Source organism: Lytechinus pictus, unplaced genomic scaffold, assembly GCF_037042905.1.
Source record: "Lytechinus pictus isolate F3 Inbred unplaced genomic scaffold, Lp3.0 scaffold_19, whole genome shotgun sequence".
In the NCBI taxonomy this organism is placed as follows: Eukaryota; Metazoa; Echinodermata; class Echinoidea; order Temnopleuroida; family Toxopneustidae; genus Lytechinus; species Lytechinus pictus.
Genome location: NW_026974140.1, coordinates 7,134,973 through 7,150,400, shown reverse-complemented (window position 1 = coordinate 7,150,400; position 15,428 = coordinate 7,134,973). Strand labels below are relative to the sequence as shown.

Genomic DNA, 15,428 nt, shown 5'->3' with positions numbered 1-15,428 from the left:
TTCACACTATATACATTTTCTAGATCGGCAGCCAAATCTAATCTTCGTTGTTGATTTATTTTTTGAGGGGTAGAACTGACTACAAAGACTTTAAACAAAGGTTTTAAGTACATATTAACTTCCTTCTTAATACAAACAAGATAAGGCCTAATTAAAGCATTCTATTGCGAAGCTTAAGAACTCATTTTTTTAATTGGATATTTGGATTCTGAGGAATGTTTGTAGCATGAACATGTGCATCTAACTAAACGATTCATTAGAATTGTTAATGTTCTGACCTGCAACAGGACCTTTCAAGTACTCTGCTTGTAGTGACTCATTAATAGAATACTTATCTCACCAATGAAATAATGTGAGCGCGAAGCGCGACCTGAATTTTTATAGATTCCCATCTGAAAACTGGACAGGTAAATCATGGAACACAGTATATACGAGAGCGAAGCGCGTGCCGAGACGGGAAGGGAAATAAAATAGAAAAAAGGGGAATGAGGGAGAATGGCATCGGCTAATAGTAGGCCCTAATAATATTGAATCGGATCGAAATGAAGAGAAAGACAAGAAACAAAATTAAGAATGACGGCGGGGCTGCCGACGATTAAAATAGAAAACAGGAAGAAAGAATTGGATGGCGTATGTGTTATGAATTGTAGTCAATATAGGGTTGCTAATTTTCATCCCGGATTTTCATATAATAACGGTCGCAATCGGGACGAAAAATTACAGAACTTCGTGATCGATGATCGGAGATACCGCCCAGACCCCTTGAAGGAGCATTGTGTTTGTCCTTAGGCAAGGGTTATACGTGCCCATGAACCCACTTTTGTAAAGCTTAACACTGGCACGATTTACCGTGGAAATCCATACTTTTACTGCATGTGTCTAAAACTCCCCAAAGCTATATAGGTTTTTTTTTATACAAGGAGACTCTCCGCCAGGCCCCGTGCATTTGGGACTCTGCATACACCCACTGGGCATTTTACCCGATATTACCCGGGTTGTAACAGGTAATAACGTATAGTTATTACCACGGTAACACCAGTGGGTAGTAACGGGGAAATAGTAGACCAATCTTTCCCCGTTATTACCCGGACCCGATATTACTCCATTTACCCAATATTACCCAGTATGATGTAACCGATATTTCCAGTTATTTTCATGATATTACTGCCCGATATTACTCCATTTACCCAATATTTCTCAGTATGATGTAACTACTATTTCCAGCATTTTAATGATATCACCACCTCATATTACTCTGTTTACCCAATATTACCCAATTAATGTCGGCTCATTAAAAAAACAATTAGTGTCATTAGGGTCATTGATGCACATTTTTACAACTCCATACTCTAAGCCATATCATCTTATCCTATCCTAAAATCCTACATCCTAATCCTAATCCTATCCTACACCTATCCACCAAACCCTGTCATTTACTTCTATATATTGAGCGAGTTTACAACACTTGACAAATTATGGTTAACAATTATTCAACCCTAAAACATTTTTCTAAAATTAATGTCATGATTATGACTAATATGATATATAAACTACACATTTTTCTGAAAATTTTCTGGGTGGAATAATTGCATAAACATAAACACATTAATTATTACAGCTATATATATTAGCTAAAATTTTGGCCATTTATTGTAGTAATGAATATTCATGAGTAACTAATATTCCCAGCATTTTCCTGATATTACCATCTGATATTACTCCATTTACCCAATATTAATGGGTTCCGCATGGGTTGGAGGTCTCGTTTCCATCTGAGTCCTATCTGGGCACCATGTGGGTTCAAGTATATGTTTTCATCTGGGTTCCATGTGGGCCCATATGGGACCCAGATATCCCAGATAAGAACCGTATGTGATCCAGATACTTTGCTGTCTGGGAATGGAAGCGTTTCAACATTACCCACCATTACCCCTTATCAACCTGTTTGTAACTGGGTAAAATGTTGGTTTCATCAGGGTGATAACAGTAATTTTTTGGACTTTGAAAATTTCGCTGGGATTGCTGTAAGATTGCTCTTATTACTAAAGTTTGCAATGTTATAACCAATCAAAGTCATTCAACATTACCCTTATTACCCCTCATCACCATGTTGTAACTAGCAGCGGCGTAACAGGGGTCGGTGGCCAGGGGGGGCAAGAGCCAAAAATTTCCCGGTCATATCATGGTATGAACAGGTGCAATGGTGTAATGAGGCGACTATTTTGAGAAGGCCAGATATTGCGTATCAGGCAGAATTTATCTCTTAAAAAAAAAGAAGAAAGAAATTTGATTTACTTAGATACAATTTTCAATAGGTGAATAAATTTGGAAAATAGAAATCTAAATTTTCAATATGCAACATGTATTCATCCCAATAACGAAATCAATGTTTACAAGTTCTGCTACTATTAGTTCCTCCTTTCTTATGTTCTTCCCTTTATCTTCCCTCTGGATTCATTATTCTTAAAAAACATTACCATCACACTTTATAACTGTCACCATCCGCAACATCATCTCATCCACCCTCACCACCAAAGACTATCAATAAAGATAAGTTTTGCTTACATCTCTCCTCCACCTGCTGTCTCCTAATTGCAAGTACCTCTTCCATGAGCCTCTTACGTGCATTGCGTTCCTTGGCCCATTGAGTGAGTCTCTTCTGCCATTGTCTCTCAACCTCTGCTGATATCATGCGGTCAATCTCTGCTTCCCTCTCTTGCTCAAGCCTCATCTGCTCCTGGAGGTACCTGCGGTAACGTTGATCTTCCTCCCGCAATTCTTTCTGTATTGACAGAAGCAGCAAAGAGGTTTGATGAAAGCATATTCATCAATCATACAAAATAGAAAAGCTGGTATTGTATACTCATATGGGTTTATTTCCAATTCCTCTAATGCCAATTCGTCCAATTGCCAACTTGTCTACCATTTGGTCTATCAGCAGTGTGTCTACTCACCACAAGGACTACTTTCATTTTATAGTCTAATGCCATTCCGCCTAATGGTCCAATAGCCATTCAGTCCATACACCATTTGGTCTAATTAAACCAAAGTGTTAATTGTGCAAAATGAATGAAAAGAAAATGGGTATTAGACCAACTGGTTATTAGACGAAATGGTAATAGACGAAATGGTGATTAGACGAAGCAATGATTGGACCAAATGATTATTGGACCAAATAGTTGTTAGACGAAATGTTGATGGACGGAATGGCATTAGATGAAATGAAGGTAGACCATGTGGTGAGTGGACGAATTGGCAATTTACCCTTATATGATGTTAAGTTTCAAACAAGTGGAACACCTCTGGCAGTCTCGCCTGCATTACGCAATTTGATATAGCAGCTGCAGTGCTGCCTTTGAAAACAGCTAATGAATGAATATAATGTGATATGCGCTATACAAGAACTGTATTATTTCAACTATTCACTGAAGAAAACACTAATATGATAATAAAATATCATGTCCATTGACCCAAAATGACCTTTGACCATGATCATGTGACCTAAGACATGTGCAAAACAATCATTCATACTTAGATTACCCTTATGTCAATGTTTCATGAGCTAGATCCATAAACTTTTAAAGATATGATGCCAATTCAACACATATTTTGAACGCAGCCAGAGTTCATTAACCTTTGAATGACCTTTGAACTTGGCCAAGTTCCTGAAACGCACACAGGGTATTCAGGGATAAATTGCTGCTCTTATGTCCAAGTTTCATGAACTAGATCCATAAAATTTTAAAGTTATGATGACAATTCTTCAAAAAAAAAAAAAACATGGCCAAAGTTTGTTGACCCTAAGTGACCTTTGACTTTAATCATGTGACCTCAAACTCGCACAGGATCTTCAGTGATACACTATGACCCTTATGTCTTCTAAGTTTTATAAACTAGGTCTATATACTTTCGAAGTTATGACAACATTTCAAAAACTTAACCTTGGTTAAGATTTCGATACTGATTCCCCCAACATGGTCTAAGTTCTTTGACCCTAAATGACCTTTGACCTTGGTCATGTGACCTGAAACTCAGGCAGGATTTTTAGTAATACTTGATTAACCTTATGTCCAAGCTTCATGAACTAGGTCCATATACTTTCTAAGTTATGATGACATTTCAAAAACTTAACCTTGGTTAAGATTTTATTGTTGACGACGCCGCAGTCGCCGCCGCCATCGGAAAAGCGGCGCCTATAGTCTTGCTCTGCTATGCATGCGAGACAAAATATGAAGTTAATCAAAATATTTGCACCTCAAGGGCCCATTTCATAAAGGATTTACATTTATTTGTACCATGGTGGCAAAGTTACCATATCAATAAATCTTAATGAAATGGGCCCTGGCTCTTAAGTAGAATAAAGAAGGGACAAGGAGGTGAAAAGTAAGCTGCCGAGAATAGGACAAATGATCACATTTTCATGGTACATGTACTATCTAAAAAAATATTGAACTGAAAACAATGTCAATATAACCTGTATTAACCTCATGAGGAAATTTCATATCAGTTCCAAAAAGGTAGCCTAGCCACATTTGATATATTGTCCCAACTGTGTTTTATGTATTATCATGTCACAGCTTTCAATGCTATAGTGAAATAAACTTTGAATTGAAAATTGAATTGCAGCAAATCTTACAATCACTTGCAATTCTTTGGTTACAATTTCAGACTTTGTCTTAAGACTAAAGCGATATCAACTGCTAGCACTATCTTATCTTTAGTTTGGAAGGGGGGGGGCACTGATAACACAACTAGTACAGATGAAAATGTGATATTATTTACCACGATACAGCAACAAGTCAATGAGCGATGGATATAGCAATTAGATTTTGTGATATATCTATATTTACATTATCTTAAAACCTAGTTCAGATATGGTGCAACACAGTTTAGCAATACTTATCTTTGTGTCTAGGCATGGTGAGATGAACATCCCTGTTTGAAATAGTTATGAATGTGCAATATAAGCTTCTGCCCACCTCCCCCCCCCAAAAAAAAAAAAAAATTGTGCACAAAAGTTTTCATCACAATTTCTTTTTGGTAATATTAAGTAAGATTTATAGGGCTCTGCATACAATCAATTGGACCCGACTGTAAAACATGGGAGTTTTTGACGAAATGGTAGTCACAATAGCTGACCTTTCTCTGTGCAATCTCCATGGCTTCATTCCTGGAGTCCTCAAGGAGTTTCTCCAAGATCTTCATGTCAAGGGCTAACTCTTCTTGGACCTCCTTTGCCATTCGCTTGGCTTTGAGCTTGACATTCTGATCAAGACCAGCTCGCATCTCCTGTTGAAGGGCCCTCTTTTCCGCCAAAGCACGCTGCTCTTCCAGTTTTCTCAGTGCTGCCTCCTCTTTCTGAAGGGAAAAATGATCGATAAATCAATTAAGTTATTATTTGGGATTTATAGGCATGGTAAGTTTCTTTCGTCGAAAATTGTCAATGTTTTCAATCTTTATCAAATCTTAGCTCTATTTTTGTATGCTTTCTTGTAGTAATTAGAGAAATGTGCAGGATAAAAAACTTATTTAAACTATCTCTTACCTGGTTAATATTGAAATGATTTGAAATTTCTATATCCTTACTTGAATTTTGGATTATTATGTTTCATTGTATGACGATCTGCTGCTGCATTACTTTATGAATAATATCAGTAGCAATGGACATAATCATTGAATCTACTTATTTGTTCTTACAAAAAGGCAGTGTACAGATGAATACACCAGGGTTCAACATTAGCAGTGGCACGGGGCAACCAAAAATGAGAGACGGGCCATCAAAATTCTGTACAAGTGGCCCAGTCAGGCTACCAAAGTTTTGATAAATTGTAATGTTTTCTATTGTTTTAGGGTAACCAAACTTGCTTTTCAGGCCACCAAGAATATGTTAATGATGATTTTGGTGGACCGGTTGGGCCACCAAGAATAAAAAGTTAGTGTGGAGCCTTGAATACACAGATGATTGACTTAAATATACAAAAAAATCTTATCTCCTTACTAGTAGAAGGCTGAGTTACATCAAATCATGACAAACTGTTATAAGTACATGTAAAACTAGATTTAATTTTAAAATAGTGAGCAAATTACCTTCTATTGTACAACAGTGATTTGCATCAAATACGTAGTCCCTATCCTTTTCTTATTATACACTTCGGTGACAATCCTTACCCTAAGTCTGCCACCGTCAATCCTGAGCTGTTTTTCTTCCTGGCGCTTGGCCTCGATGGCAGCCATCTGCTTCTGCAAGACGCTCAACATCTCCATGTTTCTTGCGTGTTGGTCCTGGGCAATCTTCTCCTCCTTGTCCTCCTTGGCTAGCCTGTCCTTCTCCCACAGGTCCGCATACATGCGCTCCACCTCCTTCTCATGTGCATCCATGCGAGCCTTGGTCTCCAGCTGATGGCTACGGTCCATGCATACTTCATCCATATGTCGCCGGGTGAGGGTAGCCCTAAGCTCCTCACATTCCTCCCTGCAGAACAGAAGGTAAAGAACAATTTTATGCTCTAATTCATTGCACAAATAAGAAGGAAGCAAAAACTCTGGGGATATTTCACAAAGGTATTCCTAAGTTACAATGACTGTAAAAGTCCAACACGATGTCAATTTGATTTTAATAAAAAGCAGAAAATATATTGCAAAGGTTCCAGTTCAAAGTGTTCTGCTAATTTGGCATACACTCATGCCTACATAATGTCATACTTATCTTCATTTGCATATAAACAGTGTTATAGTATTCCATACTTGACATTGATTGAATCAATTATAACTCTGAGGAGCAAAGTCTACAGTGCGTAAATATTAAAAAAAAGTTTACACTTTGAAAAAGCCCTGGGAATTGAAAAATATACAACATGTGGTTAATTTGTGTCAAGGGGAAAGGGCAAAATCAAACTTACCCTGCGAAACATTTCTCATACATTTCCCTTGCACTTTTAGTCAATTGAAATAAAACAAATACATTCAAGCATTTTGTAACAATTTTGCCACCCAAAATAAAATTTCAACACTTGTAAGCACAACCTTTACCTTTTTGTTCCAGCTGGATCTAAGGACATAACTGAATATGAACAAATGTTTATATCAGAAATCTCCAGCATTTTTTCACTAAGTTATTTATCATTTAAAGTGGGTTTACATTTCATTTTTTATTTAATTACTTGTTTCTCCACACTTTTCCCAAGCTTGACAATGATAACAAAATGAAAATCAAGCCTAAGCCAATTCATGTAAATGACAGCTCAGTGTAAAGCAAATATCGTCACGACGGCCTCGGTGTGTGGGGGAGCGGGGTGGGGCGCAATGCACCCTTCGAAGTGTTTTGAGCAAGGAAACACGTTAAAAAGGTAAAAGATATCTTCAAATCAATTTTACTAGCTAAATTACATGTGTTCTTCATGATTAAGGTCTACTTTTATTCGCATAACTATTTCAATGTTCTGCGCAAATCATTTTTCACTATTTTTTCAAAAGTGGTGCTCACTCAAGCGGAAATATTTTTCGACAATTATATCGTCATTTGCTTAAATGGATCTGCACCAATGTTAAAATGTGGAAAAATCACCAGGATATTACCAATGTATAATTTTATAGTGTAAACTTTTTTTTGATACACACTGTAGAACTTGGAATCACCTAAAATGTGGAAAATCTTAAAAACTTAACCAATACATAAAGATACGAGTTATTTATGATGCTGGGGCAAAGACATATACCTCCATCTCTGATCAAGTTTTTCTGCAACGATCTGTAATCTTTCTTTCTCCCTTTTCTCCTTCAGAAATTTTGCCCGTTCCCTCATCTTTGCTTGTCGTTCCAAAAGTGTTTCTTGACCTGCTTCCATCTCGACCAGGTATTGATCATTTTCCTCTGCTAGCAGTTCTCGTAATCTGAGAAAGAATGAAAAGTACACAGATTATATCACAGAGAAATCATATGGTTGTGACAGCATACTACACGTTTCCCCATTTCACAGTATCAAAATAGTTGATGATGTGAAGGGGGAGGATGTAAATAATACATATGGTCATTTTCACAATATATGGTGTAACTCTGAAATTTCAATGTTTTTATCTGTAGCATTCTCATAAAGCCACATAATTTGAAGATGCTTTGGCATATGAGTGACCTCAATGAGTGCTACCTCGGGTAGCATAGACATCTTCACTCATTACTTCGTTCAATTTTGGCAGGCACATAAGTACCCAAAGTTGCACCTTTTTTGTGTACATAAAATACATAGACTCTTTTGTAATGCCCTGTATTATTTCTGGAATGTTGAGGATTACTTTTTAATATGCAGAATGTGAAGTCAGATGTTCAATGAAAAATACCAGATAGGTTATTAGTGTGACTGCTTCTTTATTTTTTAGAACAGGGTGGTCTAATTTGTTGTTTCGGAGGCTTCATTTTACGTTAACATTAGCTAACAAACTTTGTATTCCGAGCAGTGGTTAAAAAAAATAAAAATTCTGCTCCCTAGGACCTTTATGCAACATTTGAAGTATAAACTTCCAAATAATAACAAAATATATATTTGATCACACTTCTTTTTACAATTTTTACAAAGCCTAACTGATGAAGGTAAATTTTCCGTTAACTGTTTTGAAGCCTCCGAAACAAACTTTACAGACCGCTCATATAAATATGAACGAAGGAACTTGACCAATCAATACATCACATTGTAGTATCTGGACACCTAGTTCACCTGTCAATAAATAGCAGAGATATTCCTTGCTGTTTGAAAATAAGAGATGATACAAACTTTCCGTTAACAGTTGAAGCCTCCGAAACACATGAAGCCTCCGAAACAGTCAAATCACTTGTTTTGATTTTTTTGTTACTTCAATCAAAAATTTTCAGGTTAAATCTGTATTGTAATCATATGTTATGATGTATAGACTGGCCTCAGGTAGAAATTGTATGTATATCAATTCAATTTTTTTCAGAACTCGCTGATCACATAAAAATTCTGTTTCGGAGGCTTCAAACATCAGTTAACACATGTTTTTTTGTTATTCTGAATTCATAGATAAGAGAGTGTTCACATTTTAAATTTATTTTGGTTGGTTTTGATCTACTAAAGAACAGAAACATATTTCATTTTATGAATTAATAATATTTTTTAAGTTATACCTGAGCTAAGTATTTGAGATGGTATTTTCCACTCATAAAACATGCATTTCCCTATTTCTAACTCAGAATATATAAAAATTACACATTAACTAAAAGAAAGAAAGTTCACACATATAAACCATGTAACATTGTAATATACAGTGGCTCAAAATAAAGCTCTGCATTTTCCCAAATTAACAGGCATCCTAAACTTATGTTAACACTTGTTTCGGAGGCTTCAAAGAAGAGTTAACACCGCCAGTATTTTGTGTTATTCCAATGTCCTGGATAAGAAAAATTTGGCATTTTTTCAACAGCACGTTTGGTTTTGATTTCTAAAATTACAGGAATGAGCATGTCTTCATCAGATTTTCATATTTTTAATGATATACAAAAGAACTTGTATTTGTGATTCAATTTTACAGTTGTAAACATGTGTTACCCTCTATCAAATTCAGGTTTCTTTATTGTTTAGATACGTGCATACTTACACACATGCGCACAAATATACAATGTAATATTTAGGAACAATTTAGGAACACTTTAATATACAAATATTTAAAATTAATCTTTGCATTTTCTCAAATATCAAGGCATCTGAGACATGTACATGTAAATTCTCGTATGATTCAGAGGCTTCATTCTCTTTGCCATATACCATTATAAGTTTTAGGCTTAAAGGAAACTTTCTTAAATTACTTTCTGTGACAGATGTATTGCAATCTGTTTGCCTTGAAGGATTTTCATTTCAGTTGAATTTATACAAAAGCTGCTCACAATTTTGTCTCATACTTAGATTTCAATTGCCAGGTTGTCTCTACAAAAATATTAAGTTTTGAAAGGTATATTTAGATGCAATTTAGAATGTGATTTGATATGATTTGTTTATAAATACTTTATGTACAGCTTATGATGTATGTCTTCATTAAGAAAAAAGGTGGGAAGAAATCCAAGTGCCAAAGATGACAAAAGATCAAGATGAAAGCAAAGCATGATTTAAAACTTAGATATTGAGAAAATAACTAACTAAATCCTTGAGAAGACTGTGTTGACAATAATGTCCTATGATTAACAATTTTTTTCAACTATAATTTGATTAATTTTATGAGCTTGAGCTCTAGGTAGGTATAGGTGGATAGTTAGTACTTTTGCCATAAATAGAATTACCCTAACACCATTCACTACAAGTGATTCCAATACCAACCATGTACATATAACTTACATGTATTGTATGTACTTTTTTAAACAGCTTGTTGTATAATGCAAAGTAAAGTGCTATTAAGTAAATCAGAAAGTGCAGTATCAATAATTGCACGTACATGATTGCTCATGGCTATGTTCCTAAACACTAAAGGCATATAACAAATTAATTGCCAACCAACTTTCTGCATTGAACTTAACAGATAATTTGGGATTTTTTTTAATAATTGGATTTAACATAACAATAAACAAGTGTTAAAATTTAAATAATCTGTTAGCTAAATGATGGAAAATGCAATATGTTAACATGTTTGAAGTCTCCGAAACACTCTGTGAACCCTAGCAAAGCCACTGAAACACAAGTTTCGGCATTTCATCACTTTGTTTATGCATCATAAATATTCTTTTCTGTAGTTAGATGTATTTCTATTACTATATTCCCTTTAAAGCTGAATGTTTACCTATCTTAGCAACAAGGCATTGGTCTTTGTGTAATAGTTAACATTCGTGAATTACATTTTCCCATTCACAAGACATTAGTTTGTTTGATTTTGTTTGCATTCAGTCTTATAACTGATATGCCATATGAAAAAGGTAGAGTTGTAAAAGTAATCAACTTTAATAAGGGACTTTTATAGTGCTAACATGACTGAAGTCTCCGAAACACATACTTTTGTTAACTGAAGCCTCCGAAACACACTTGTGAGAAATTTCCAACTTTCTTACTTGGTATCTGATTTCCATGGGATTTGTGTTAGTAATAAACATTCATGGAGAAGTTAATGTACAATAATTTTAGCTTTCCTCTTCCTCTTGGAAGACATGTAATTTTAAACACTTTGTTGTCAAAATCCAAATTTGTGATAAATTTCAAGAACTCATAGAAATTTTTACAAAACTAATAAAGTTTGATTCCAAAACTTTTAAAAACCTCAAAGAACATTTAATTTGTGAATAAAAAATGGCAAATGAAAATATTTTCCTTGAAAAAATTTGTCATTTTGGTAATAAAATCAAAAGACTGATTTTATTCATTTTTTTTTTCATTTTTCACAGTTGCACATAATTTTTTTCAGGTTTCTCAAGTAGATTAAGCTCCAGAACAGACAGAAATGAAGAATTAAGATATTTATTGACCTGTTTTTAGTAGAAATGTTTATGACAGTCCATTTTGAAATTTTGATCTTGAATTTTGAAAGTTACACCCTTGACCGTGAAAAGGACCATATATTTTGACCTGTCATTGTGATTCTTGAAAAAAATCTAGTAATTATATGTATATTGACTGCGTATTACAGATTTAAGAGCACCCCCCCCCCAGTTAACCAAAGGTATTTTCCTCCTCCTTATCATCATCTCTGTGGCTTCTTGTGATTAGAGCTAATTCCTGTCAGAATCGGCAATGACTATCACGGTTCTCCAAAACCAAAACTGATGGTGGAACTTTCTGGTAGGATCGTTTTTAGCACCCATCATGGAGTTTGCGCATGCCAACAGCAGAAATTCATAACATGTTGCATATATGCTTTTTAACATGTTGCTCCAGGCTTTAAATGTTTTTAGGGCAAGGCCACTTTTATATGTGGCACCTTCCATTTTACAGCACAAAGGGGAAAACTAAAAAAAATGAACCAAAATATCCTAGGCCAATGAAAGAGGCATATATGAACATGGCACATGAATTTACACAAAATACAAATTCTGGAGATATATTGTCAACAAGCCTTGAAATAAGCAGCTGCAGACCAGGGGCAATTTAAAAAAAAAATTGCCCCCGGCTCACAGGCTTTTTACAGGAACCGGGGGCAATTAAAAAAATATATATATAACGGTGAACCACACCGCAAATTTTTTTAAAGTAAGCGCAGCTCCTGCAATTTTTTAATTAGTACATGAATAGCATGCTAAGTATTAGGCTTATTCAAACATTTAAGAAATCAGATTTAAATGTTTAAGTGTGTTTTGACACCCTCACTCCACACCCCCTTTACAACAACACACACAGGCTTATTTATTTTTCATCTTTAATGAACCATGAACAATGAACCCCCCAAAAAAATCTAAATAAATAGAATAAAATAAAAATATAAAAAAAGAGAGAGATGGAGAAAGAGAGAATTCAGATCAAATAATAATAAATTTAGAAAAATAATTTTAAAGGTTTTTTTTCATGGTTAGAATCATGGGTGTGGATTGCATATAAATTATGTTAAAGAAATGAAATCAATATCTAACTCAGTCTATTCAAATTCCAGCACATGACATAGCCACAGGCTATGTACATGTATTGTAGGTTCATGTACCTTAAGTTTTTCACAAGTTATTTGAAAACGCAGATCTCCACAGAAAATGCCTTTCATTCTGGGAGAGTCTAAATTCGGTGAAAATGTATTCATTAATAACTTAAATATTGACAGTTTTCAAAAATTAACATGAAATCTAAACTCTATCTGAAACGGAAAATTACCATCACTTTGGCCATTACTGATAGAATTCTCACCCAGAGCTCTGGCAGAGAACATGAGCTCAAACTGGCTAGCTAACACCACACTCAAGTGCACAGCGTCCTCCTATTTTTTTTTTTTAGATGGAGCCTTGTTTGATGATTTATTGTCTGATATTTACCCCTCTCCAAGAAAGAAATTAAAAAGCTACAATTCACAACTATAAGCCAAGTGATTTTGGATTATTAAGGCTCCGTTTTGACAAGCAAAGTCGGCGACTGTGACTGAGGATAAAAGACTCGCACATCCTATGTGCTGTGAAGGGATTTATCTTCTGTGCAATTCGAATTGCTATATCGCAGAATTGTGATATCCCAACTGGAAATGTGTGCATTAGAAATTGCACATGGTGAAGTATGGAAAAACCGCTACCGGAAGCACCCGCGCACATGTATTACAGAAAAAAAAAAAAGACGGACGTAGCTCACTTTTTATGGTACAGAAAAAAAGACGCACTTGGCAATTTGAAACTGTGCTTATCGTAAATTGAGAGTTACTTGATTTTGGCTTTTCAGATATTTAAATTACATGTATGATATTGCTTCACTGCTCACTCACGGCAGGCGCAATTACCTGGAAAATAGTTGCGCCCGGTCGTCAAAATTTTGATGATTTTGGGGCTTTATGGGCGCAATTGATGTCTTTATGAGCGCGAATTTGCGCTCAGCGCCTGCATATTTCAAGGCTTGATTGTCAAGCCTACTAACCTCTGTCTTCTGTCTTCAAGTGTGAATTCTTCTTGCTGCATCAAACTTCGGACCCGTCTCTTGACTGTGTTTGACTGGATTCTCCGGTCTGTGATCTTCTCCCAGTCGTTCTTTAGGTCACACAGTGCATTATACTTTGTGACAGCTTCTGCTTCTTCCCGCTGGTCATCTCGTTTTCTTCTCTCCAGGATGAGGTGGTCTGGAGGAAGTTTGCTTGGCATCTTAGCTCTCTGTATAAAATATAGACACTCTGGTTGAGCTGGATACAATTTTCATGCTTTTAATAGAGATATGATAGGATGTTGAAAGTACACATGTATAATTACAAAATAATATTGTTCCAATTTCATTCTTCTATACATACCTTTGCCATGGCCAAGGATTCTCTTAAATATGAAATTAATGTTTTTGGATTAGCTTTTTCCTTCCATAAACAAACAGTAGGTCATGCTACATACTCAACTGAGATGTCGATTTCGTAAAGGGGGGAGTTGCGAGCGGGCTGGGCGGCATTTGAACTGAAATTTTGTCATTCGGAGTAATGGTATCTAGAGAACTGAAAATTAGGTCTGAAAAAGGTGGTCATCAAAGCGGCACGTCCCCGTACCAACAAAATATATGTGAGTCCCCCCCCCCCCCGGGGGCCTAACTCCTCATTTCATTTGTCTCCTTGCACTTGCAGTCTTTCCTTCATTTCATAGTCATATACATGTACATGTAGTGACTGATTTTATTACCGACCGGCCTTGAAGCCTTGTATTACCGAACGTGCGCATCATTCGCATCAGAAAATAATTTCATGTGCTCAAAATCGGAGAGGACCTTAAGGAAGTTAAGCCGTCGGTCCCCTGGTTGCTTGCTCACAGGCATTCGTGCTTTCTTAGCAGTCAGGTAAAAAACCTCGGTATAAGTATAACATAACAAAACTTTGGAAGATCCTCCTAAAGCCTAGGCTAAGGAACTTGAATAGAAAGATGATGAAAAATAGTAAAAAGCACATTTTTAAAGTATTTATATTCTCAAAATAATAAAATATTGTAAAAATAGCTCATCAGTGATTTTGTTGTTTTCTCAACTTTTCCCATAAACACATTTGGGAATACAATCAATACCATTTTCAAGTAACCAAAATATTTCACATGCGAAGCCGAAGTCTGAAGTGAAGAGGGGTCCGATTGAAAGCTGATATCGTAAAAAAAGAAAAACTATTTCGGCAATTTTTTTACAGATTTATTTTTTGTAAGTGTTTGTCTATTTATGGTGACAGTTTGGTGGATTTTATGAGAATATTGTGTTTCTTATAATTAAATTCATGAAAAGTGTTCGATGATACAATCCACTTCCATACTCACTATCGCTACAGAGTGGGGAGTCGGACCGGTGAACTCCCGGGTTCGGCGGGGTTTCTGTGCAGCCAGCATCTCGAAGGCGAAGAAGCCTCGGTTTCGTCAGCCCAAAATAAACGATGATCTCACACTTCTTGGGCGACAAAGCTGTCACTTTGGTTACTTGTTCCTCTCTTCAGTATTTTGTTGAATTGTCTGGTTAAATTTCAAATTGAAAATCACTATGATTATTTAGTAAAATAGTTGGCCAAAATAAGTAAGTTGTCCCAGTTCGTCGTCTCAAATTCGCTGCAATATAATCTCCGCACAAATAATACACACAAATTGGATTTGCGTGTATCGTACGTGAACCACATCACACACACCTAGCCTAACGTGCGCTGCATGCTAGCTGCGATGATGTTGTATGAGTGACGTCAGTTACTATAGCTACAGCAGCGAACTAGCTCGAGCTCTGTACTGTCTAGTCTTATCTGTGCAGATCTCGGGTACGGGATCAGAACGGGGAATAAAATAGAACTTATAATTAGAGGGGATCGAAGTCGGATAGGCAAATC

At 35.9% G+C, this 15,428-nt stretch overlaps 1 protein-coding gene across 1 annotated transcript; it reads right to left on the bottom strand.

Moving 5' to 3' along the window:
* Positions 1 to 2,500: 2,500 nt before the first annotated feature.
* On the bottom strand, positions 2,501 to 15,279 carry LOC135157715 (cilia- and flagella-associated protein 53-like). Its single transcript, XM_064114401.1, has 6 exons — positions 14,878 to 15,279; positions 13,526 to 13,755; positions 7,716 to 7,889; positions 6,169 to 6,472; positions 5,140 to 5,358; positions 2,501 to 2,782 (listed from the first exon to the last, which is right to left on the bottom strand). The coding sequence occupies exons 1-6, from the start codon at positions 14,944 to 14,946 to the stop codon at positions 2,516 to 2,518; spliced, it is 1,263 nt and encodes a 420-aa protein (XP_063970471.1). The 5' UTR covers positions 14,947 to 15,279; the 3' UTR covers positions 2,501 to 2,515.
* Positions 15,280 to 15,428: the final 149 nt, after the last annotated feature.

Bases quoted from the DNA above. Each gene is read 5' to 3' on its own strand.
- LOC135157715 (XM_064114401.1), bottom strand. From the start codon at position 14,946: ATGCTGGCTGCACAGAAACCCCGCCGAACCCGGGAGTTCACCGGTCCG. The intron at 13,756-14,877 runs GTGAGTATGGAA...TATTTTATACAG, and splicing joins CTCCCCACTCTGTAGCGATA to AGAGCTAAGATGCCAAGCAA. The intron at 7,890-13,525 runs GTTAGTAGGCTT...ATTCTTTCTCAG, and splicing joins CTTGAAGACAGAAGACAGAG to ATTACGAGAACTGCTAGCAG.